General features: G+C 43.4%; 2 protein-coding genes across 6 annotated transcripts in view; one reads left to right on the top strand and one right to left on the bottom strand.

The window, feature by feature from the left end:
• The window catches only part of nrg2a (neuregulin 2a), a 74,388-nt gene extending 63,801 nt beyond the window's left edge, over positions 1-10,587 (top strand). For 4 of the 5 annotated variants that reach the window (XM_061739806.1, XM_061739804.1, XM_061739805.1 and 1 more), the window contains 5 exons: positions 556-658; positions 1,352-1,475; positions 1,574-1,701; positions 4,287-4,508; positions 9,430-10,587. In XM_061739806.1, the coding sequence (XP_061595790.1) occupies positions 556-658; positions 1,352-1,475; positions 1,574-1,701; positions 4,287-4,508; positions 9,430-10,084 (1,232 nt within the window). In that variant the 3' untranslated portion in view covers positions 10,085-10,587. The remainder of the gene's footprint in view (positions 1-555; positions 659-1,351; positions 1,476-1,573; positions 1,702-4,286; positions 4,509-9,429) is intronic. The other variant, XM_061739802.1, reaches the window with a different exon arrangement.
• A 3,119-nt stretch (positions 10,588-13,706) lies between these two features.
• slc22a6l (solute carrier family 22 member 6, like) lies at positions 13,707-24,034 on the bottom strand. Its single transcript, XM_061739808.1, has 12 exons — positions 23,960-24,034; positions 21,591-22,041; positions 21,001-21,511; positions 20,791-20,894; positions 18,969-19,123; positions 18,106-18,274; positions 17,903-18,026; positions 17,699-17,814; positions 16,594-16,808; positions 16,360-16,468; positions 15,063-15,266; positions 13,707-14,913 (listed from the first exon to the last, which is right to left on the bottom strand). Exons 3-12 carry the CDS (start codon positions 21,385-21,387, stop codon positions 14,826-14,828), a joined length of 1,671 nt encoding a protein of 556 aa, XP_061595792.1. The 5' UTR covers positions 21,388-21,511; positions 21,591-22,041; positions 23,960-24,034; the 3' UTR covers positions 13,707-14,825.
• Positions 24,035-24,548: the final 514 nt, after the last annotated feature.

Raw genomic sequence — 24,548 nt, 5'->3', positions numbered from 1 at the left:
TCAAAATTCACTGTTTTCATCAATTATTGTGAATGTAAGATCCCATCATTGTTCTTGTTGCTTGAATAGATCTGTTCTGTCAGTGAGTGGGATTGTTGAGCAGTCAGTGAAGAAAGGGGGGTAGATTTATCAAATATGAGCAGGCATAGAAGATCACATCAAACAGTGCACGTTTCCAGTTTCCTTGTGCACCCGTGCGATGTTGCAATTTCCAAGTTGAATAAGTTAAAGCAGTAGTTGAGTGTAATAGTTAATGAGCCTGATTTTTGAGGCTCTTCTACTCCCGGTAAATTGATGCAACTTTTGCTGACTCGTACCCCACCTACGCTGCCTTGCTGCAGCGCTACAACATCTGTTCTGTTTGAGCCTCTCTGACGGGGGAAGCTTTAATTATGCAGTGAGCTGTGAGGGATGGGCAGGGGAAGCTCAGGGTTTAGACAAAAACAGAAAAAAGAAAGGGAAAATCTGACGACATGGAACACGCTAATTGTTTATCCTGGTCTCTCTTTGTGGTGTGCGTGGGCGTGCGTGTGTTTGTGGGTGTGATGTTGGCAGAGGCAGAGGAACTTTACCAGAAAAGAGTCCTGACAATCACGGGTATTTGTGTGGCTCTGTTGGTGGTCGGCATCGTGTGCGTGGTGGCCTACTGCAAAACCAAGTAAGTGGACCGACCCGTGCTTCCTGCTCACATGACCTCACAGGGCCATTAAAGCTCCCTGGACGTATTAAAAGGTAGATGTAGATGTAGGATTAAGCTGCTGGTGAATTGGTTTGTTTGCCTGAAAGAGGCAGGAAACACCAGATATTTGGCAGCTTTAATTATAAAGTTGGAATTTGATTGATTGATTGATTGATTTGATTTTGTACATGTAAAATACAACAATTAAAAGAGAAGATAAGAGATACTATCTCTATATTAACTACATCTGCTCTATATCTATATATATCTACATACACACATATACACATAAATATTCACACACATACACACATATATACATAATATACATACATACATACATACACACATACATACACCCATACATAATATACATACACACACACACACACACACACACACACACACACACACACACACACACACACACACACACACACACACACACACACACACACACACACACACACACACACACACACACACAAACACACATACATACAATATATAAATATAAATAAATCTACCCATTCACCCAATAGTGTGAATAATGTTTTTTTTTTTTTTTTTCCTGTAAGCACTTTGAGATTTCCGAATGGAAAGTGCATTATAAATTAAATTCATTATTATTATTATTATTAAAAACATTCCTGACCCAGATCTTTTCAACAGGAAACAAAGAAAGAAGATGCACAATCATTTGCGGCAAAACATGTGTCCAGAACATCCCAATCGAAACCTTGCTAACGGACCCAATCATCCAGGACCCGGCCCAGAGGAGATCCCTATGGTAGATGTACGTTCCTGATAAATATCCAGATATGAAGATAAAAATACAAGTGCATGGTTATGTAACCAACGTTTTCTTGTTTTACTTTTTATTTCTTGAAACAGTACATATCAAAAAATGTCCCTGCAACCGAACGAGTCATACGGCCCGCGACGGAGGGATCGTTCCCCGCCAGTCACGCCTCTTCCAGATCTCACAATTCTTCCACGCGAGCTCATTCATCAACACACAGGTGAGCGTGTGTCCCGTGCACGTCACATGACTCACGGATGCACACCCTGGCATCTCTTAATGAGGTCAAATCTATTTATTTATTTATTTTTTTCACCTTGTCTGCACACATATTAATGGTTAATACCATGCTGGTGCATTGTTACTATATTTAATATATATACATATATATACGCAAATCTATTTTTTTTTTAATGATCCACATTTAAAACCATTGACCTAAATCCTTAAAGGTATTGTGACATAATTTTTAAAATGCTTTTAACACTATTAAAAGTCTTGGCCAACATCCCTCAAATGTGTCTAAAAGGGTGTAACAAGAAAAACTTCACTCTAGTACTCCATTCCTGGCTTTTTATGACAGTGTTTTTTTGCGCCGTGAAAAACGCTTCCTTTCCCCCCTTTCCTGTCAATCATTGCGCCGCTCCTCCTCCAAACCTCCTCCAACCCAACTGCTACACACTTCTGCCGGCGTCTCCACACACACGCGCGCACACCACAAACACCCACACACACAGCCCAGACAGGGCGACTACAGCCCGGGGATGAAGTCCGTGCGCACACCGAACCAGACTTCTAACAGCGGCGTTCGGAGAGTTAAGCCGGGAGCGACAGGCGAAGCATGCACGGAAAAGCAGCAGGGCGAAGTAGTCCACCGCAAACAATCATAAAAATAAAGGCATGCAAGCAGCAGTGTCCCCTTATCTTAAGTCCAGTCAGTGGCCGCGGGTCTTCTTAGCAGTTGTCCTCTGGTGATGAGAACAGAAGAGGCTCTAAACAGCTCCGTGTTAAGCCTGATTTATGGTTCCGCGTTAAATCGACGCAGAGCCTACGCCGTAGGGTTCAGCGTACGGTGCGCGTCGCTGCGCAACCTTACGCCGTAGGCTCTGCGTCGGTGTAACGCGGAACCATAAATCAGCCTTTATGGTGCGCTGGAGAGGAGAGGAGGCAGGGAGCTGGGTGGAGGGGGCGGTGATTTAGCGGGTTTATACGTAACGGCCCGCCAGCAAACCAGATGCGCCGTTTTTGCATAGTTATGCGGAAAATCCCAGAAAGCACACAATACACTGAATGTTAAAAGTTCGTTGTTTTTTGGGTGTAATTGATGTCAAGTAACCCAACAAAACACAAAAAATCAAGAAAAATGTGTTTTTCATGTCACAATCCCTTTAAACAGCAGCAGGGTGACTGCTGCAGGCTGAACCTTCGGTTTCAGGGTTCGACTCTGGCTGGTTTTGACCTTTTTTTTTTTTTACAAAGAAGGGGAAGAAGTACGGAAGAGTATTAGGGCCACGCAGGAGAAAAATAAATAGTATTTTAGAGGAGGATTTTTTTTTTCATTATGCACTTCGAGAAAAAAGTCGAAATGTTGAGAAAAAAGTCGAAATGTCGAGAATAATGTTTTAGTACAATTTTGAGAAAAAAGTCAAAAAAAGTCAAAATTTCGTGAATAAAGTTGAAATGTTTCGACTTTATTCTTGAAATTGTATTTCAACATTAATCTCGACATTTCAACTTTTTTCTCGAAATGCACAATAAAAAAAAATCTTCCCCTCTCAAATATTTTTTCTCCTGCATGGCCCTAATACTCTTCCGTAGAAGAAGTGATAAAACAAGGTTTTTCTTATTTCTCAGACACGCAATTGTTCTAAAAAAGATTTATATCCAATGATAGAGCACCAAAACAAACATTTCCTCCTGGCTAAGCTGCTGGAGCATATCTGGGAGCGGCGTTCAGCTTCATGCCTCAAAGCCTGTGTTTTTGTTTTTTTTGTCCGTCTGAATTTCATTGAGAAAAAGAGACATATCAATAATGCTGAAAACAAGAGCCCTGGGAAGGGCTGCTTATTATTACCAGCTGGCTGTAGGTGAGGTTTTTTTTTTGTTTAATTAAAGGGTGTGTGACGACATACGTAAAACAAGATCGGACATAACCGTTTACCTGGGAGCAATAAACTGCGGCCCAACTCATTTTTAAGTACGTGTCAGGGAACCATATCAAAGGGGTGTGCACATGTTTTCGTGTGGCAGGAACCGTCCAGTTCCCCGGCGGAGAAGCAGCAGGATTAGTTGAACTATAGTTGATGAATTATTGTGCTTAAATATTCTGCAGAAGGGCAAAAGTAGCCTCTTATATATAGAATATTGTTCTTTATTTTAAAGGCAAGGCAAGTTTATTTGTATAGCACAATTCAACACAAGGTAATTCAAAGTGCTTTACATCAACATTAAAAGCGGCAAGACACAGTTAAAACATGAATAACAAATAAAATGAAGTAAAATGATAAGAAAAGAGGTAAAATAATAAAAAGCACAAGTTGTTAAAAAGTAAGGGCAGTAGAGTGCAGCAGGTACACATCACATTCTTAAAATGGCAAAGAATTACGTTTCTATACGGTCAAAACGTACAAAGAGCGGGTCAAATACAGTATTACTAAAGTAATCTGTAACAATTCATACAGTAAATTAAACCAATTTGACAATTCTATGCCACAATACCTGTTTCGCAACCACAAAAGACAGAAAAAGGGGGTCCCGCTGGGATCCTGTGGGCATGTCCGTGTTAACACCCTCTCTATTTGTCAGACATGATGAACGCACATGGAGCCTGGAACGTTCTGACAGCATCCTCTCCGACTCGCCGGGAATGATGTCATCATCCGTGGGGACCAGTAAATGCAGCAGCCCCGCGTGCATGGAGGCACGAGCACGGCGAGCTGCGCACTGTGGCTACCCTGACCCCCATCGGCCGGGACTACAGTACGGGGACTCGTTCGACTCGCTGGGAGACTCTCCGCACAGCGACAGGTGGGATCCAGATCCTCGGGAACTCGAGGCCAAGATGCTCAGACAATATCGCCAAACACCAATACAGATCTGTTTGACCTTCGATTGTTTGCTATCAAAGTCCCACGAGAAGATGTCAAACGGTGTCTCAGATATAGAGGGTCTGCATTGATGTCACTTCCCCACTGGACCAGCCCCCTTACTCTCACTGAGTGGCAAAAATGGCTGCAACTAGTAGGGGAAACTGTAGAGAAGACGGGATAACAGGCGATTATCGGCTTAAATTAAAGGCAGTTGGACTTGACAGTGACCCGTACAGTTACCTGAAGAACCAGTGATCAATGGACATTAATATATGGCCACGAATCAAGTTTCCTGATATTTATATGTACTTAATTTCTACGCCGGGGAAATACACGAAGCAAAGCTTGAAGGCTTACAAAAGTCTTAACGCTTGGTCCTACTTCAAGGCAGGATTTGTTGGCGAAATTAAAGTGATGAGGACACCGAACTTTATGATTTGACCGTTTAACGTTAGCTACCCAAAAATCCAACATTACCTGATACAAAATGGGAACCTCAAATCCACGTTTCGGTGCCTGGAATCCAGTTGTTTCTGGGAATCGCAGCAATCCATTTGTCTCTCTTAAAGGAGCTTGAGGCAGGATTTATGAAAAAAATGCGTATACGTTTTACGTTTTCTAGTAATAATGTCAGATGAAGCGTTCCAAACCAAAAAGAATGAGCCCTCTAGCGTATCTCTCCGTTGCCTTGAACAGGCTATGTGCGTCAAAATGCGCTGCAATTCTGTGAAGTCGCATCTGTGACATCATGCGCATTCCCTCTATATCACCAAACACCAATACAGATCTGTTTGACCCTCGATTGTTTGCCATCAAAGTCTCACGAGAAGTTCTCAATCGGTGACCCAGACACAGGCTAGAGTGAGGTGAGCGTAATGAGAGGAAGCCGAAACAAGCCGTCCAACAGAGGAGGAGCCGTGCCTTTCATCAGCCCCACTGAAGTCTATAATTGCTCTCTACATATTATTACATTTGAGGCTCAGACTTATCAATCTTCTCATGTGGCTCAGGGCAAGACGGGACGACGTGACGACAGCTCAGAGACAATTATTTCTCTCTTAAAAAAAAAAATCTCTTTGTTAATTATGGTTCAGTGCTTTGTGTTTATATGTATTTCAAAGCACGCAGTAAATATTTCAGCATTTCAACCTTTGACAGCCGCAGAGAGGGTGGGCACCATAACACGACTATTGCCCATCATTTAGTTGAAAAGGCGCCGTGCACTCAAGAGAGACATAAAGCACAACAGCAGTCAATATTCTTCATGTATCAGGGCGTAACAATAATAATCTGCTGCTTTCAGCGGTCCATCATCGGCTTCCATTTATTTATCTATTTAGCCGAAACTAAGCCAAAGTGAAAAAGCACACCAGATGATGATTAATTAAGTTAAATCCCTCTCTGTTTGAGGTTATCGGAGTCTCACATTACCGTAGATCCTCTTGGACCACGTCTACTTCACAATGTTGCTTCTGTTCGCTAACGAAGCGTCTTGGCGCTTTCACACGCCGCCTTCGGGCTGAACTTCCGCCGCTGGGAGGACAGACCCCGCTGAAGGTCCGAGACCAGCAAGCTGTCAAAATAATCTCCCCTAAACTCTCCCACTGAGATGTTGTATTAACAGGAAAATCAAACAAACACCAAATGTGACATGGACACGCTAATATTTGGAAATAAAACGTCCAAATATTAGCGCGCTAGCATTTATCAGCCAGAACTTTCTGACACTCTTTCACTATTGTGCATTCAATCTTATTATATAAGTTTTCTTTGAAAGGTTTTCTGTGTAATTTTGGTAAGATGTCATTGTTAGGCAGTTTTTTCTGATTTCAAACATTTTGTGTGTGTTTCTGAATCAGTTCTTGAGATCTTCATGTTGTTAGAGTACCTTTTACTTTTAGTCTTCTAACACACATTTCTATCTTAGATGGCTCTTTAATCACCTGATTTAATACCTCCAAATAGCTCCACGTCATATTAGCACCACAATGTAGTTTTTCTGAATGCAACATGTTTGTTTACTCTTTCCATCGGCCTTTTCCCAGAGAGACTGTGGCTTTTCTGGAGATGTACTTTCAAACGCTAACCGTGGCTTTTTGCACCTTTCCATCAGTAGCGTCGCCTCCTCGGCTTTTGACCGTGAAACCTAATTAAGTGTCCAGTGTATTTATCCTGCTAAAACAAGCACGCCAGAACTGAAACAGGGGACTTTAAGACTGCCTTGTTGCCTTCACAGTTATTTGATTATGACATGATTATAACATTTCTACAACACTTTTTGTCTTCACCGCTGTGAAAACACAACTGGGAGGAATCAGAACCCATTTTTATGCAGTGAAACTATCTTTTATTAATTAAAATAATATGAACAGTGAAAAGTAAACAGTTTTTTTTAATATCCATTGTTATCTATTTTTAATCAATTCTGAATTGTGTATAATTTCTAGTGTGAATGGTTTAAGAGGATAGGTATTTTCCATGTACACATTTGCAGCCCAGCCGAAATGAAATGAACAAAGACGGCATTTCTTTTATTTATATGTTAAAAGACGGTTACAAGGCACGAAATGTTTTCTCCCCCCGTTTTTAATATATAATAGAAAGAATCCTCCCATTTGTGCTGCCTCTGGTGGATTACATCACACTTAATTATCAGTAGTATGGACGCCAGATGGACAGTCCAGTCTATGGATCCCACACTCAGAAAAATATGATTTCCATCCATCCTCTGCTTGAACCCACGGACGTAAGTGTACATGACGAGGAACACACCAGCGACATAAATCTTATACAGGACGGAAGATCAGAGAGGCAGGAAGGTGAGAGTGTGAGCGAGTCTGTGATGTCTGTGCAACAGCTGCCCTTCGTCCTGGCTGAGGGGCTTAAATGTTAGGAACCCGCCTCCTGTCATCAGCTGTTCAAGGTAAACATAAGGGAGGGCTGAGGAAGGCTTGAAAGGTAAACCTAGTAAACATTTTCTGAAAACATGTTTAAAACACTGCGTTTTAAGCTGAGAGCAGGGTCACGCCCTCATGGGAGAAGGATATGACCGGTCCCAGAGGAGTCGTGAAACTAAACTGGGGAGTCATTTACATCGTTGGATATAAAAAAACAATATTAACACGCCTGTATTCTTAAAGGTGTGGCTGCTTGATTGAAATGCAGAGCCACGCTTGTTAACGTCCCCGTAGAGTCGTTCCTCATTACACGTACCTCTTCCATCATACAGGAAGTTTCATTATTCGCCCAATCACCAGAATGGGGAATATCTGAAGCCAGTGATACATGATCTGTGTTTCCAAGGCGACCGTGGAGTGCTTGAAACATACAATATTATAAGCAGATTACCGAGTGTCTTTGGGGGAAAATTAGTTTAGGTCTCCTTAAAGCTGAATGTTGAAGTTGTGGTTTAAAGTTCCAAATGTCTGTTTCAACATTTCCTGATGGTGTCCAGCGGGCATGGGAATGTTTGACCACATGTCCCAAGTGCATGTGGATGACGTTTATATGGTCACATTGCAGAATATCAGCCTTAGTATGCAGCTATCTTAGTTAACATGCTAAAATATTAACCCAAACACAAACAATCGTTAATACACGGGTAAATGTTGATCTTGTTCACATTTATTTGATTTGAGTTGAGTTGAAGATTTTATTTCGAACATGCAAAAAAAGAGTACAAAAAAGTAAAAAACAGAATACATACATATATATATATATATATATATATATATATATATATATATATATATATATATATATATATATATATATATATATATATATATATATATATATATATACAAAAAACAGAATACACATATATATATATATATATATATATATATATATATATATATATATATATATATATATATATATGTAGGCAGACCTTACGGATCCACCAACATGCTCGAAACAGAGTAGGAATCCAGTCCTACCCCTGAATCTTGTTTATAAAACTTATAAAGCACCCATACCTACTTTAAGAACTGTTCAATACAGTGATATAATAACAAGCGCCCAGCATTTAGTTGTGCTACTAGTATGTAATAATAGAAGTAATTATAATGCATAGTATTACATTATCATTACTTTACTTTAATACTACAATGTAATAGAGAACAATAGTCAGCAATAGTATAAAAATATACTTGAATAACTATATAAGAGTAGATATGCTTATAGCTTCATTAAAGTAGGACGTTTTGAATAGAGCAAAGCCCTTATAATGTCTCCTTCAACTCATTTCTGCCTGAGGATTATAAATTCACTTTTACTGCTTCAGAAGCTCACATTTAGTCAAATGATCTTCAAAGAAGAGGCCTGAATGCGATGAATAAAAGTCTCTGTTGTCCGGAGTCAGATTTGTATGATACCCATGATGAGCCAATGTTTAGGATGTTGAAGTCCTTGCGGTGACAAGGTTTTGAGCACATGTATTAAAGGGCATAGTAACAACAATTACGCTATCAAAAGTTCTGTGTTTATAACCCAAGATGATCCAGGATAGACCCCTGGGGGACGCCCAATAAAAGTTTTGTCAATGATGGCATTAATTTTAGGCCAGATTTTAGCTTTAACAGGGACAACGTAGCCGGAAACAGTAAGATAATGATAAACAACATTTAGATAATGGCTGGTTCTAAGGTAAATATTTTCCCAGCAACCTAACATACGGAAACTGTACCCTACAATGTTTCAATGGAGAAGTATCTACGCGGTTTTCCGCAGTGTGACTTTCAAGGTGTGATGTTTATTCAGTTAACACCATACATCCGAACTGCCTTTCATATGCTCCTCTTACTCAGCTCTTTGTTCTCTAATTAACTGGAACCTCCTCTCCGTGTTTACCACAGATACGTGTCTGCCCTGACAACACCAGCCCGCCTTTCCCCGGTGGATTTCCATTACTCATTGCCCCCGCAGGTGCCTACCTTCCAGATCACATCCCCCAATGCCAGCCATGCCATGTCCCTCCCTCCTGCCGTCCACAATCCTTATCCTCTGGAGGACGACCAGCCGCTCCTGCGCCGCTACCAGGTGCCCCTACACGACGCCCAGAGCCAGGAGTCGTACCGGCAGCAGCGCCGCACCTATCTCAACGACAGCAGAGGCAGCCTGCCTGCAAGCCCCTACCGGCTGGCGGAGGAAGAGGACTATGAGACCACCCAGGAGTATCTCTCCTCTCGAGAGCAACCAAAGAGAAGCGAAGCCAGCGGAACTGGCAGCCGGCGCTGGAGGAGGTCCAGACTGAACGGCCACGTGGCCCCGCGTGGATACGAGGCGTCCTGGGACTACGGGTCTCGAAGCTGCCTAACGGATAGTGAGTCAGAGGAGGACGGTGAGAGCACGCCCTTCCTCAGTATGCAGAACATGAACGCCGAGCCGTCCACCATCTACAGGCCGGTGGACAGTCGGACTTCTCACCCGTCAGGGCGGCAAAGCGGGCACGGCAACGTGCCGACAAGACTTACACACTCACGCTCCAAACCGGACAGTACACCCCATTAAAGAGTGATAATGAACCAACAGGAATCACTATAGTATAGACCTGCATCTATAAGAAATATTTTTATTTTATATAACTGACAGATATTCTAAACAAATGAAATATTTATTTTCATTTTAGCAAAAGTTGTCTACTAGTTAACAGCAAAGACTTTTTTATAGGGAAAACTCTATTTATATGTACATTTTGATTTACAGCATAAAAAGATGTGCCAGTTTTTTCACAACGTAAAAAAATAGAGTAATATTGTTGTGCCTTTTGCTGTTTGCCGATGCCAGAGGGCCAGTGGAGGTTTTTGTAGCCTTTCTTATATGGACGCCTCATTTTTTTTATACACATTTATGATTTTTTTGTTTCATTTTGTGTTTTATTTTGTTTTCTATTTTTTTTGTCCTCTCTGTTTCACTTTTTTTCTTTTTTTTCCAAATGGCATTCTTTGAGAAGTGTATCCCCACTGGAGCATAACCCCTTTCATATCACATAATATAAACCACTTCGACATCAAGTGTATGTTTACATTAATATGATTCGCTTGTAGAATCCAGCGCCTGATAAAAACCACGTTACATGTAGATCACTTTTGCCCTCTGACTAATGTCTACCAATGAACAGGAAAGAGCAGCGTGAGAGACGGGGTGCGGTTGAGTGTGTGTGTGTGTGTGTGTGTGTGTGTGTGTGTGCGTGTGTGTGTGTGCGTGTGTGTGTTTGTGTGTGTGCATTTGCTTGCATGAATTGAGACTGTCAGAAGGATTTCATCGCCGTGGTAACGTCAACCCTGTGGGTCTGCCGGTGTCTCAGGGGAGCTGAGTGTCTGAGCAGAACCGACCCGAGCAGTGACCCCCCCCCCCCCCAGTGTAGGTGGACAGGTAAGGCTGCTGTGGGTCTCCATGTCACCGCTTGATGTGTTTCCAGCCCCGCCGCCCCTCCCCGATCCCGCCCCGGTTCTTTTATTCCCCACAGGTTCTCTCCTCATGTTAGTCTCGTACGAGGCCAACAAATACTCAACCACTTGGCACAGGGGGACTCATACCATCAGAGGCAAAACGCTGCATCTGTTTTCACTCAGATTTGGCCCCACTCCCACATCTCATTATCCTTCTGTGTCCATTCTGTTTTTCGTGGCCCCGGGGTTAAAGGCCGCACAGTGTCTCAGGATTTCCAAAATGCTCCCCTCTCGCCATCCCTCTTCATCCTCCTCCTCCTCCTCTCCGTACGGTCTACCTAAGACCGAGGTTCTCAGGTGACGAGGACCTCGATGCGGTCTAGCGGTTTTCACGCAGAGAAAAGCGGAGCCAGGTGGAAGCAGCTCAGCGATCAGAGGCGTAGTAGGCCACGTAAAACGGGACGGCTGTGATGATGCGGAGGATCATACAATGCAAAAATATGCAAACTTTCTATTTTGCTGTTTGATTACATCATTTTCTAGGAGGTGACTGTAGTGTGTTGTGTGTGCAAAAAAAAACTATGTGATGCGTGTAGTGTAGGATGAAACACCGTGATACAAATGGATGTTTACTGGAGTTGTTTTTTTACCGCCGTTATGCAGCCATGAATCCATCGGTCAGCCTTCCTCTGGATGAATGTTCCCACCACTTCTTCTGTCCGCTGGTTTCCACCAGCACACTTCCCAGCGACGCCAGGCAGCATCTAAATATCGTCGCCATGATTAGTACCGTGTGCTGCTTTGTCCTGTTGACAGATCCTGTCATTTCAAATTTAGCCTGTAAATGATGACGACTCACTCGGTGAATCGGGGAAACACGATCCAAGTGGCGTCAACACTCCCTTGTTAAAAAACAGACAAACAAAAGCAAAAGATTGAAAGCAGAGCTGTCTGGTGATTTATGGAAAAAGTGTCCTAAGATTGATCTGCAAGTCTAACAGCTGTACGGTAAATGCACAGTGGTGTTTTCACAAAGAATCGTCTCTGGTCTCACATTTAGTCACACCTTGCAGGTATTTCATCCTTTTATTTGTCACCTCTCGGTCCACCGTGCTTATGTTAGGAGCGATATTCCACCGAGCTGAGATGCTTCCAGGTATGTCCTGCCCCTCTCTTCAGTTGTATTTCATCGCCCCCCCCCGTCCCCATCCTCGCTCCCCAAGAACCCCGGCATCCCACCTGACCCCACCCTCGCTTGAAATGTTTGAACTCCTCTCCTCTGCATGTCCTTGTGGTCAAGGTTAGATGGGTGCATGGTTAAACAAAAAAAAAATAAAGAAAATAGAAAAAAAACAAGCAGCAGACAATTCTTTTCCAGTCAGTGAAAGTGTATTTCATTTAACATTCAGCAATAAAAAAAAGAACCTTTCCCCCATGTCATCCCTGAAATATGCTAGAAAAAAAAGAAAAAAAGCGAGATTGTCATAGATTGTAAAATAAAATGAAAAATGAATCCACCTGTTCATATGAAAAATAAATCTTTATTCATATCATTTCATGTTGTAGTTATTTCTACAGAAAGCTTTTAAAATCCCCATGTGGCAGGAGAGCACACATGCACTCACTTAGAGAGATTTGTGTGTGTGTGTGTGTGTGTGTGTGTGTGTGTGTGTGTGTGTGTGTGTGTGTGTGTGTGTGTGTGTGTGTGTGTGTGTGTGTGTGTGTGTGTGTGTGCGCAGGGGGGGCTGTAAGTTATAACAGACCAGTCACACATAAAATACAATTTTATGTGTAAGACCCAAACATCCAAACATTGCAGAATTTTAAAAAATAAAATGTTTCAGGAGTTGTTACAAAACAGAAAAAGTAAAGACAAACTTAAAGGAAGCTTCTTAAATCATTTATGAGGCTAATCAATTTCATCATCAATGGTTTTCCCAGCATTAGTATCCCTCCACAGGCAAAATATTTAAGATAACAGCTTACAGTGTTTTTCATTTACATGAAAAACAGATTAGTTGTATCAAACACTGAACATGCGTAACACATGTCTGAATGGCCATTTCCTTCATACTCAATCTATATTTAAAAATATATATGTATATTATTGTCAGTGTGTGTCATTTTAGTTTTCAAAATTCAGATTTTGCAGAATTTATGCAGATAAAGCGAGACCTGAACGTGCAGTACCGCAACTCCACCGCGAGGTGGGGGTAAAGCAGCAGGAAGGAGACGCCTCAGTTCGGTTTGGGCTTAATGGCGTCTTCATTGTGTCCGGTATCATTTAACCACAAACAGCTATTATAGGTAGAGGGCGGTTGAAGGAAAATGTGGTTAAAACAACTGAATTCAGTGTACTGTAAGGACTAAAAGATTGGTTTAAAATATAACCTTAATGATTTCATAACATCAGTAATCCGGATGAATGATCAGCAGAAGTTTGCTGTTACATCTAAACTCACCTGAACTCATGTGAGAAAGGCTCCAGCTCCTGTAGCCAGATAAAGCAGAGGCAGCAAATACACACGTGGTATTGTGGTATATCTGGGCCGTGCTGATATTTCTGTGTGATGAAGATGATGGTAGGAGTCACTTCTGCGCCATCAGCGCCACGATTAAAGACGACCTGCTATGATCTACTGGCTTTAACACTATATGGCTTCAAGCACATTTTGTTTGTCATTTCCACATATTTTGAAATGTATCATTTTATTACTTTAAATGAAGCAATAGAGACCAAGTTTGGGGTAATATTTCTTTTCAATTTTAATTCTTAAGGTTCATGGTGTATACAAAACATGCACAAAAGACTAAGAAAATAAATTTGTTGTAACAATGTGCATCATCGCTGCTGTGTGAGTTATTCATATGCTGCACGCTCGGCACATCAACACATGAAAAACAAGTGAAGTTTCACAAAGTTAAGTTACAAAAGACTCTAGATTCACTTTGAATAAACTCCTCTCGTCGCATTTATCACAGAAATAGCAAAGTTCAGAAGTAATTTAAATAAAAAACTAAGATCCTGCTGCTGTGATTTATGTAAATGAGCCCTCTTCAACCATTTACAGCCACGGAGCGACGCTCGTGAGGTCAAGAGGGTTAATGTCTAAAGATTGGGAATCACTTCGACCTCGTGTGCGAAGGAACTGCCTAGTGGAACTGGAGCCAACACGTGCAGGGACGATACTCCTTATCTGCAGCTTTACTCATTGATTTTCTCTTTTTGGGGGAAGAGTTAGTTCAGGACACGGCCGTGAACATCAGATACTGCCGGTGCTTCCCCGCCGCCGCTGTTGTCCCGGGTCCCGCTGCGGGGCACATTTATCTCGGGTAGCAGTGACTCGCTTTTCTTGTCCTGACTTGTTTCAGGGAGTTGAGATAGCAGCTTGTGATGCAAGGTAAAAAGAACTAAAACAAATAATTTTCTCCTGGTATTTGTCTTAAAAAACAGGAACTGATCCCCATGAAAATATTTACAAACAACATAACGCAGGAAGTTATAAAAACACGTGATAGGACAGTCCTAAATCGGCCGAAGGCTTAATTAAATGATTTATTGCATACATATTTAAGAAATATATATATGTATAAAAAATGATTTTGGTTGTACAGTAGGTCTAGTGGTGCTATAAGAGTTGTTTCACTAACATGCCGACGTCTGTTTCTGCAGCCTTCCTGTCATTTCCTGACCCGTCTATCCAGCATTCATGACATAAAATAAAACTCTTTGTGAAAAAAATCAAATATACATGTGAGTGGAGAGAAAAAATGAAACAGGACCCATCTATTTTCTTTAGCACACTGGTGCATGCGTCCGTGAAGCGGCGGACCACCAGGAGAAGCACCGCGGTGAGGTCTCAGGCCGGTTGCTTGAGCAGATTGGCCTGCGTGTCTTGCAGGATTATTGCTTCCTTTGGAGACATTGTGGAGCTTTTCTGGGCTCCCCTGTGTTCAACAACAACAAAAAAAAAACAAAAAGACAATCACATCTTTTTCCTCTCCATCCAAGTACGTCTGCATTTCACTGCAATAGATCCTGATGATGGCACCCTGGAGGTCCTCCGCATGCTGCTACAGCAGGAAGTGAGACGTACCTCTCTTCCACGTCCTGTATTGTGTCGGGGAGGGGCGTCCCGAGGGTTTCTGGGAGGAACACCGCAGCCACCCCGGCGAGGATGGGAGCTCCTCCGTAGATGAGGCCCGGGAGCCAGTGAATGTAGTCGCCGCTGAGCAGCACCATCGGGGCCACCATTGCTCCGACGCGCGCCATCATGGACGACCATCCCATGCCGTTCTGGCTGAGGAGGGGAAAGGTCACGCAAACGTAACCGCTCAGTAACGTCACAGTTTCACTGCACATTTCCCTGCAGACCTCCTCCAGTAATATCTACAGTATCTTTCATCTCTACTCATCTGTGTCTCACTTACACCTTTTCCACCAAACTGGTTCCAGTTCTGGTTCTGGTTCACAACTCGTTCAACTATGAACCAGCTAAGAACCGGTTTGTTTTCCATAGCTCGGGGTGCTAAGGGGAGCCATGTCATTACGTCACTGCAAACATCAGTTACGTCGCTGCGTTGGCGTGAAAGTTGAAGCAACAACAAGTTATTTGCTCTAATAGGACTTGGTCCACGTAGCTCCTCCGTGGACACATCTCTAAAAGACCGATTGTCTCCTCCTCAGACCCATGATGCTTTGCTGCATCCAGATTCATTCTTATTTGAAAATGTCTCTGTCTCCCAGTCTTGCTATTGCCGTTGGTCTTAATAACTTCGTCCCCTCCGCTTATGTAAGCGGTTCTTTCTTCTATACCAGCAAAGAGTTGGTGCTACCTTGGAACCGGTTCTTCTGGTCCAACCAGTTCTTTGTCAGTGGAAACAGAAAGCCCGGTTCCAAACTCAGCACTGGCCCAGAACCAGAACCAGCCCTGGAACCGGTCTGGTGGAAAAGGGGTAACTGTGTCCTTGCAGAGCTACAGTCACTTCCTCTGATTGCTGTTTGTCTACAATTGGAGGGAAGTTTTGCATTGATTGAAGAGATTGAAGAGAGCACCACGTGGTTCCCTGTGGTCCCCCACGTGGTGCCATGCTAGTGATGTCTTTTTAAATATATATATATATATATATATATATATATATATATATATATATATATATATATATATATATATATATATATATATATATATATATATATATATATATAATATTATATTAACAAATGACGCAGGCATCTGTAACGAGCTCTTTGGCAAATCCCTAAATCAACTCTTTCCGTTACAGTGAAGGTGCATTTCTGGTGCCAGGCTGGAGGTTGAACTCCATCACAGAGGTGATTTACAGTGAGACATGCTTTTTGTTTCCATATGAAGCTTGTGGCTCCAGACTCACCGGATGATGGTTGGATACAGCTCACCGGTGTAGAGATAACAGCAGTTGAAGGACGCCGCCAGGCAGCCCTTCCCCAGCACGGCCAGACACGTGCGTGCAGTCTGTTGATCTGCAGCAAACCCAGTTAAAGCCCAGTCATTTGTTGTTGTTTTTACAGAATTACACATCAGTGACGCAGCAGAACAGGCGCGTCAACGTGGCGCGTCACCATGGTGCACACATGCTCTCTCATACCTAGCGGCACCAGTAGGTTGATCAAAATCGTGACTCCGGCAAAGATGAGCGCGCCGGCTTGGGACGGCCTGCGTCCAATGAAGCTCATGCACACGGTCACGACCACTTTGGCAGGGATGTCCACGGCGCCGAAGATCACCTGTATCAGGTAGAAGTCCACCCCGAACTTCTGCAGGTCCATAGCCAGGCCGTAGTAGGCGAAGCTGGTCGACATCCTGGAAACACGCCAGGACCAACCACAGATTCACTGATGATGTCGGGAGATGTCGGGAAATGTATTTATTTATTTATTTATTTTGACTGGATATTTAAAGGAGCATGAGGCTCCTTTTAAGAAATATGACTCTCTAGCGCCACCCTTCACCACGACGGCCGTCGGGGGTACTGCAGCCAACAGCGAAGCCGGCACGGGAGAACGGGGAGAACGTGCATGCAGCGTCATGTGACGTCACATCCGCAGCCCAGCGCGGGAAATTCGGGCCCGAATTGCAGCACATTTTGCAGCACACAGCCTGTTCAAGGCAACGGAGAGATACACTAGAGGGCTCATTCTTTTTGGTTTGGAACGCTTCATCTGACATTATTACTAGAAAACTTAAAACGTATATGAATTTTTTTCATAAATCCTGCCTCAAGCTCCTTTAAGCTGAAAGAACTCAAAAAGTTGAAGATCCCAGTCAGGATATGAAATATTAGGCTAAGTACAGGTAGATCTTCACGGTGACCCAGACCCATGGGCCCGAACAGAGGGACACATTAAGGGAGTTTTAAAGCTGTGATAAATAAACATCCCCCTTTAAAGCAGCACAATGTAACTTTTCCACCTTAATATAATATTTCCAGAGTCATTGTGATGGTACATCAACTTACAACAGGTTTAATGAACCTCTGTCATGGTCTGAGGGGTCTGTATCGCCTTCCCTGGCACTATGTAACTTGGAGGTGGATGGTAGGAACCCTGCCACACTACTGGTAAAGCACTACCGCTTTTGTCCAAAGGAGCCGCCAAACTCAACAAAAGCTGAAAGTTACGTTGTGCTGCTTTAAACTCCGCCCCTGGTTTCATTGATGTATTTATTCATAACAACAGAAGCGGGGCATGTACCAGACGGCACTGAGGCAGATGGTCATGATCCTCATCGCTGGGGTTCGGAACAGGTCCAGGACCGAGTAGGAACCCTGCGAGCAGGACATCTCCTTCTTCATGGACTCCTGGAGCATCTTTAGGAGAATGAAGAGCAGGTTCAGGTCACGGCCTTCCCACGCACCGCGACGGGTCGAGGCTGCAGGACAACAGCGACCCACTCACCTTAACGTCAATCTTCTTTCCCTCCTCGTGCCGTCCGTTGAATCTGGCAACGCTCTGAAGAGTTTTGACCGCTTGCTCGGGTTTGTTATTCAGCGCCAACCATCTGGAGGATTCGTGGAACCACCTGTGAAACACGTATGTGTGAGGTTGATGTGCGAAGGCTTCGGCGACGCGGCCTTCGGTCACGTGACCCGTAGCCTCACCACGAGATGAGGAAGAAGACGTAGAAGGGCAGCGACACCGCCAGGGTCAACCACCGCCAGTCCCGGATGAAGTAGGCCAGCGCCGCCAGGACCAGCTGGCCCAGCGTGTACGAGTAGCCCGTGATCGTACCGGTGACGGTTCGCACCCGCGTGGGAATCCACTCCACAACTGAAAAGTTGTTAAACACACAGAAAAAAGCAAAACTAAGCACCCCACTTTCATCTGTGGACCTGCAACACCCTAACAAGTATACATAATGAGACAAATGAGGAACTACGGAGAAGAAAGAGGGAAAGAATAATTCATTTAATTTAAAAGAAGATTGGAACAACAATGTAAGTTGAATAAAAGATTAACTGATAAATAACTATGAGTATGTATCTTAATTGATGCGAATTATTTTGAAGCTGTTTTGAAGTTAGTTTATTTCTAACTTCAGTTCTTATTTTATTTTTCATTGATATTTATAATCATAGTCATTTGTTCCAACTCTTCATTTTTCCTTTCTCTTATTCCAGTTTCAATACTCATCCCCCTCTTCTTTTCAAAGTTTATTAAAGGTACATGATTACATTTTATAACTATTAATTGTGTATATAATAATCAGTACTTGCTCCTATTTTGTTTTCACTTTCATATCTTTCTCATCGTTGTTGCATTTTGATGAAAGTTTCTCTTCAAATCTGCAGAATTAGACACAATTGAACATGAAGAAGAGTGACGGAAGAAAACACCTGACAAGTTAGAGGTTTGTTTCTCTTATTACACCAAGTAGCCGCGTGACTTTAGGTCTACGTTTGGTTTATTAGTTTATCTTCAGGGGTCCTCGTTCTTTCTGCAGTTCCTCCTCTGACCGCCTTACTGAGCGAGAAGGTGTTGAGCGCCAGGCCGGACAGGGCCATGCCGCAGCCGAACCGGAAGAGGCAGAAGAGCGAGAAGGAGGACGAGAAGGCGGCACAGGTTCCACACACGGCCATGAGCAGGTTGGAGATGAGCAGGAGGATGCGCCGGCCGTATCTAGGAGACAAGCATCATGACTGCTGCTGGAATCTGCCCTCAACATTCAGGCGCTGGCGTCAATTCAGTGGAAGCTAAGGTATGGCAAGGTTACGAGTCACAGAACTTAACTAGAGTATCAATCAACACGTCCAGCAAATACTCATCACAGAAGTTTATGTAGCTTATCTGTGTGGTCAAGAAAATTGGAACTTTTTCAAATGCAGTCTCGCTCACTGCAAAAACTCAAAATCTTACCAGGAATATTTGTCTTATTATTTTAAAATGTCTACTTTTTAGTCAAAAAAATCTCATTACACTTAAAGGAGCTGTATGTAAGAGCAATAATAAAACGAATCATAAAATGACCCCGATATGTCAACAGACATTTAAAAATCATGTTCATTTCAAATACTTATGTCACTGACAACAGCACTCAAGCCAGGATATTCCAGTTTAAAGAGAGGAGTTGCAGCCCTCAACTGATGTTTATGTTGTCATTTTTTGTTTTGGCCTGAAGCTCCACACTCCACCTATCTCCCAATCACCAAGTCAGTATTGTTTCTGAAGCTCCACCCTCCACCTATCTCCCAATCACCAAGTCAGTATTGTTTCTGAAGCTCCACCCTCCACCTATCTCCCAATCACCAAGTCAGTATTGTTTCTGAAGCTCCACCCTCCACCTATCTCCCAATCACCAAGTCAGTATTGTTTCTGAAGCTCCACCCTCCACCTATCTCCCAATCACCAAGTCAGTATTGTTTCTGAAGCTCCACCCTCCACCTATCTCCCAATCACCAAGTCAGTATTGTTTCTGAAGCTCCACCCTCCACCTATCTCCCAATCACCAAGTCAGTATTGTTTCTGAAGCTCCACCCTCCACCTATCTCCCAATCACCAAGTCAGTATTGTTTCTGAAACTCCACCCTCCACCTATCTCCCAATCACCAAATCAGTATTGTTTTGGCATCCGGGTTGCCAGTTCGGCTCTAATTATCGCTGCCATAGCAGCCTACGTTCCTGCTGCATTCTGCAGCCTACCTGGCAACCTCTGGTCGGGGCGAGGAGGGGGAGGGTACACGCCGCTCAACAATATTTTGAAAGAGACTGCAGTACCAGTTTTGGCCATTTCTTACAGACGACTCCTTTAAAACAAGAGTCATCACCAGAAAAATAACTTGTTATTTGCCCATTTTCACCTGTTTCAAGTAAATTTTCACTTGAAATAAGTAGAAAAATCTGCCAGTGGGACAAGATTTATCTTCTCATTACAAGCAAAACAATCTTGTTCCACTGGCAGATTTTTCCACTTATTTCAAGTAAAAATCTACTTGAAACAGGTGAAAATTGTTGTTTTTGAGTCTTGTCTTAAATGTAATGAGATTTTTTTTTACTAAAAATTAGACATTTTAACTAGAAATAAGACAAATATTCTTGTTAAGATTTTGAGTTTTTGCAGTGTATAATAACTAGTGAAATCGATCATGTTGTTCTGATTTGCATTTGTAGATATTCCATATGTATTAAGTAATAGAATAATCAATACAAATAGACAGAGTAATTCCATAAATGTATTTAAAAAACAAACATTTACATTTTCCCTTGAAGCCAAGGCCTGGCGGCTGCCGTACCTTGGCTTACCCAATTGACGCCCCTGCTGCTGAGACCTGAAAAGTTAGCAGGTTTACCGATCTGAAAGGCCTCCGAAGATGAAAGCGCCCAGAAGCACGCCCCCCATGTAGATGGTCTGTCCCATCTGCTTCAACGAGCGCATGTCACACACCAAGTCCCACTGACGACAAGGAAAGATGAGTCAACACGTCACAACACAGAACATAAACATCTGCAGCTGAGGACGATGCTCACTGAAGAACTATTTGAGAGGCATGCGGGCGTACATCAGATATGACCGTAGTGTCCCTCTCAACCATCTGATAGGACCATCCGTCCCTGCATTCCTCCAGGCTGACGTCCAGGTCCTCCTCTAGGGTGGAGGTCCCGTTCCCGGCCAGGAGGTGCCACTGTGGAGTCACGTATCGCTGGCACCGGAGAGGCCTCCCCGCCTGGTCCAGCGGCACCGTGACGAGCAGAGCCTCCTCCGAGCTGAGCTGGGCCTGGGACACGTTGGAAGGAGCGCTGCAGTGGTGAGGAGGCACCGCGGCCACGAAGTTCTGCAGCAGGTTGTGGCTGGCCATCATCAGGACCGGCGTGCAGAGCAGGGTCACGTGCAGCACCTGGAAGCGCCCTGTGCTCCCCACCTGCTCAAGGATGTCCCCAAACGCCATTCTTCTGCAGAAAACAACACCCGACTATGTGACCTAAAATCTACGGCGCTAGTTCTGGTTGTTGGCTCCCAGGATCCTTCAGAGTGCTTGAATCTGCAACAATGGTGTGTTTCCGTTCCAGCATCTGTGACCACGACAAGAAAACACAGCTGTTGCACCAACCACCTTAAAACATCCAATAGTAGTAAATGTGACACACTTACCTGCTAAATCAGACTCATTTCATTGCATGTCATCTCCCCCAATCACAAAGAATATCTTGGTTCTTAAAAAGTGCAAAAACTTCTGTAAAAATAACACGTTCAGGTCGTCTCAAGTCCTGCAGGAGATTTCCAAAAAGTCCTTTAAAAAGTTAAATATGGAAAAGAAAAGTAGAAGTCCTGTTGCTGCGGTGTGTTTCGGTGTGTAATCGGCTCTCAAATTCCACCAGCTCTCTTGTATTCTGGATTATTTGGTGTAAATGTGACCTCTGTCCGTATTAGCTGCTCTTATTGTGAACGCTGGGTTCGAGTGCCGAGTGGCTGCCGTGCAGAAGCGACGTCTCCTTCGGCGTCTCGGTGCAGACAAACCCCAGCATCAGGAGAGAAAGTCTAACTGTCCTCAGCTCTTATCCCTCTTCACACCGAGGCACACTCCCTACCCCGTAGTGATTACCTAATACCAGAGATTGTGTGTGTGTGTGTGCGTGTATGTGTGTGTGTGTGTGTGTGTGTGTGTGTGTGTGTGTGTGTGTGTGTGTGTGTGTGTGTGTGTGTGTGTTGGAGAGAAAGCGAGAGAGGGACAAGAGAGGAGTGCATACATACTGTACATGTGAGGTGAACTGGACAAAAATACATTTTTATCCATGTTTGTGATCTTAATTCTCATTTACGTGTCCACAAACGCTCTAATTAAAGATAAACAAGAGAAAACAGACGTCCAACCAAGCAGGACTGAACAAACACAAAGTAAGTGATTAACATAAGTCGGAGGGATCAATATTCAACTATTCAAATGCACTTTAACATCCTTGACATGCTCTCTGTTTATGTTCCTTCTTTTAGAAAACAGACTTTGTAGTCAATAAGTGACCGTCTTTACACGGTCACTTATTCGAGGTTTTAACAGTTACATGTGTGTCCAGACAAAAATAAGTTTTGCAAGTCCGTGATCTGTTCCTTCTGCACGTTATTGTGTGCTTCTACGTTTGTCCCGTGTTTGAGGGGACGTCTGTAGTGAGACTCTGATGCATTTCTGCCCGGTTTGCGTCCTGGCGATTAGTTATGAGGAATGTGTGCACTTGTGTAAGGATCAGCATGAGATGCCAAAACGTATGAGGCTGCAGGTGCACCAGTGCAAAACAATCAAACGGGAGTTTTTTCAGCTGCGACACCGTGTTTGGAGAAAGGTTGGACTTGTCGGTAATGAACTTTCTTTTGGGGGTTTTTAATGTTTTGACCACTGAAGCTGCACGTTTTGTAGTAAAAACACACATAAATCCCCTACTAAAGTGTGTATGAACACCACATGAAGGATCAAAGAACATGTAGAGATGGCTGCATAATGCTTCAGTACCAGACCTGTCTGAAATGACACTTTTATTTTCTTCCACCTCCTTATTAACCTATAACCTCCCCTAAAAATAATGTTTCAGCATGCTGCAGCCTGACATTGAAATACCGTTCTCTGTGTGGGTTTGTGCGAGCGGCGGTGGATGCCTGTGGCCTTCAGAGAACCTCGTCAGGCCAAGGAAGATGCCCACAGAGGAGGAAGTGGCGCCCAGTACGAGCCACAGCAAGCGCTCACTAATGAAGACCTAATCAAATTTTGCTGGCTGACGGGCGTTTGATGAGGCAAGAAAAGGAGCTACCTGGAAACTCTGTCTGCTGCAGGTGTGAGGGAGACAAACATGTGACTGTGGAACGTCACAGGTCTGTGTTAAAGGTCTCGCCAGCTAACACGCCTACAGGAGTGTACTTACAACGACAAACTTGCAACAATTGTAACAATTGTGTAAAAAAAAGGGAGAAAAGGCCGTAAAAATACAAATAAAACCTTGTCTGAGGTTTGAACTTTGAAGCGTGTTCAACACAAGTTATCTTACAGTTTATTACGCCCATAAAGTCATTCACTGTAAAGATACATGACATTGATCACATTGATCACGTTGACGACGGTCATGTACACATGTGTGCCCCTTGCTATGCTAGCAGGTGTTTAGCTCACGTTTACTGTACGTGCACCTCAGTGATATTCTGTGGTGATACAGAACGACTGCGGTTGATGTTTGATTATTTAAATGTGTTTTCTAAATGCCATCAGTTGCTTCACATGTGGCCTCATGATGGATGGAAATCTCTCCAGAGCGAATGCTGCATCGTACCCATGAACAGCTAGAACACAGGCGTGTTAAAATTTAACATGCTAAATGTAGTTTGTTGAGTTTGGCATCTAGCTATACAGTATATATTATAATCTTTTTCCTGACCTCGGGCTGAACCTGCTGAACCGTCCTCTTAGCCACCATCTTGGAAGTTGTGATCGGGCTCTTAACTCCAGAGTGATCAGACTGCATAAACAGAAACTGACTAACCTGTGATGTCACCCATGGGTACCGAAGAGTGGTAGTGAAACCCTATGGTCTGGAGATGTGGTCGTCGCTATAAAGGGTGCACTTTGTAGTTAATGTTTTGCCTCTCCAGCTTTGGAGAGGCATTTTACTATGAGGGCGTGGCCAACCTGCCAGGTTTGACAGGTCGGCCACGCCCTCATAGTAAAAACAGCTGATAAGGACGTTGTCACTTCCCATCACGTGACACTCTGAGGAGGCGGGAGAACCGCCGAAACTGTCAGATTGAAGGTAAGAAGTTGGAATTTTGTCTGGAAAAAAGAAACTTTAGGATACAACATCAACTCATATCAACACATAACACATATCAACATTGATCAACACATATCAACTCATATCAACAATAACAACACTTAACAATATCACACATATCAAAAATAACAACACTTAAAGGAGCATGAGGCTCCTTTTAAGAAATGAGACTCTCTAGCGCCACCCTTCACCACGACGGCCGTCGGGGGTACTGCAGCCAACAGCGAAGCCGGCACGGGAGAACGGGGAGAGAACGCGCATGCAGCGTCATGTGACGTCACATTTGCAGGACAGCGCGGGA

This window comes from Cololabis saira, chromosome 14 (assembly GCF_033807715.1).
Source record: "Cololabis saira isolate AMF1-May2022 chromosome 14, fColSai1.1, whole genome shotgun sequence".
Lineage (NCBI taxonomy): Eukaryota > Metazoa > Chordata > Actinopteri > Beloniformes > Belonidae > Cololabis > Cololabis saira.
This window is presented reverse-complemented; position numbering and strand designations above follow the sequence as displayed.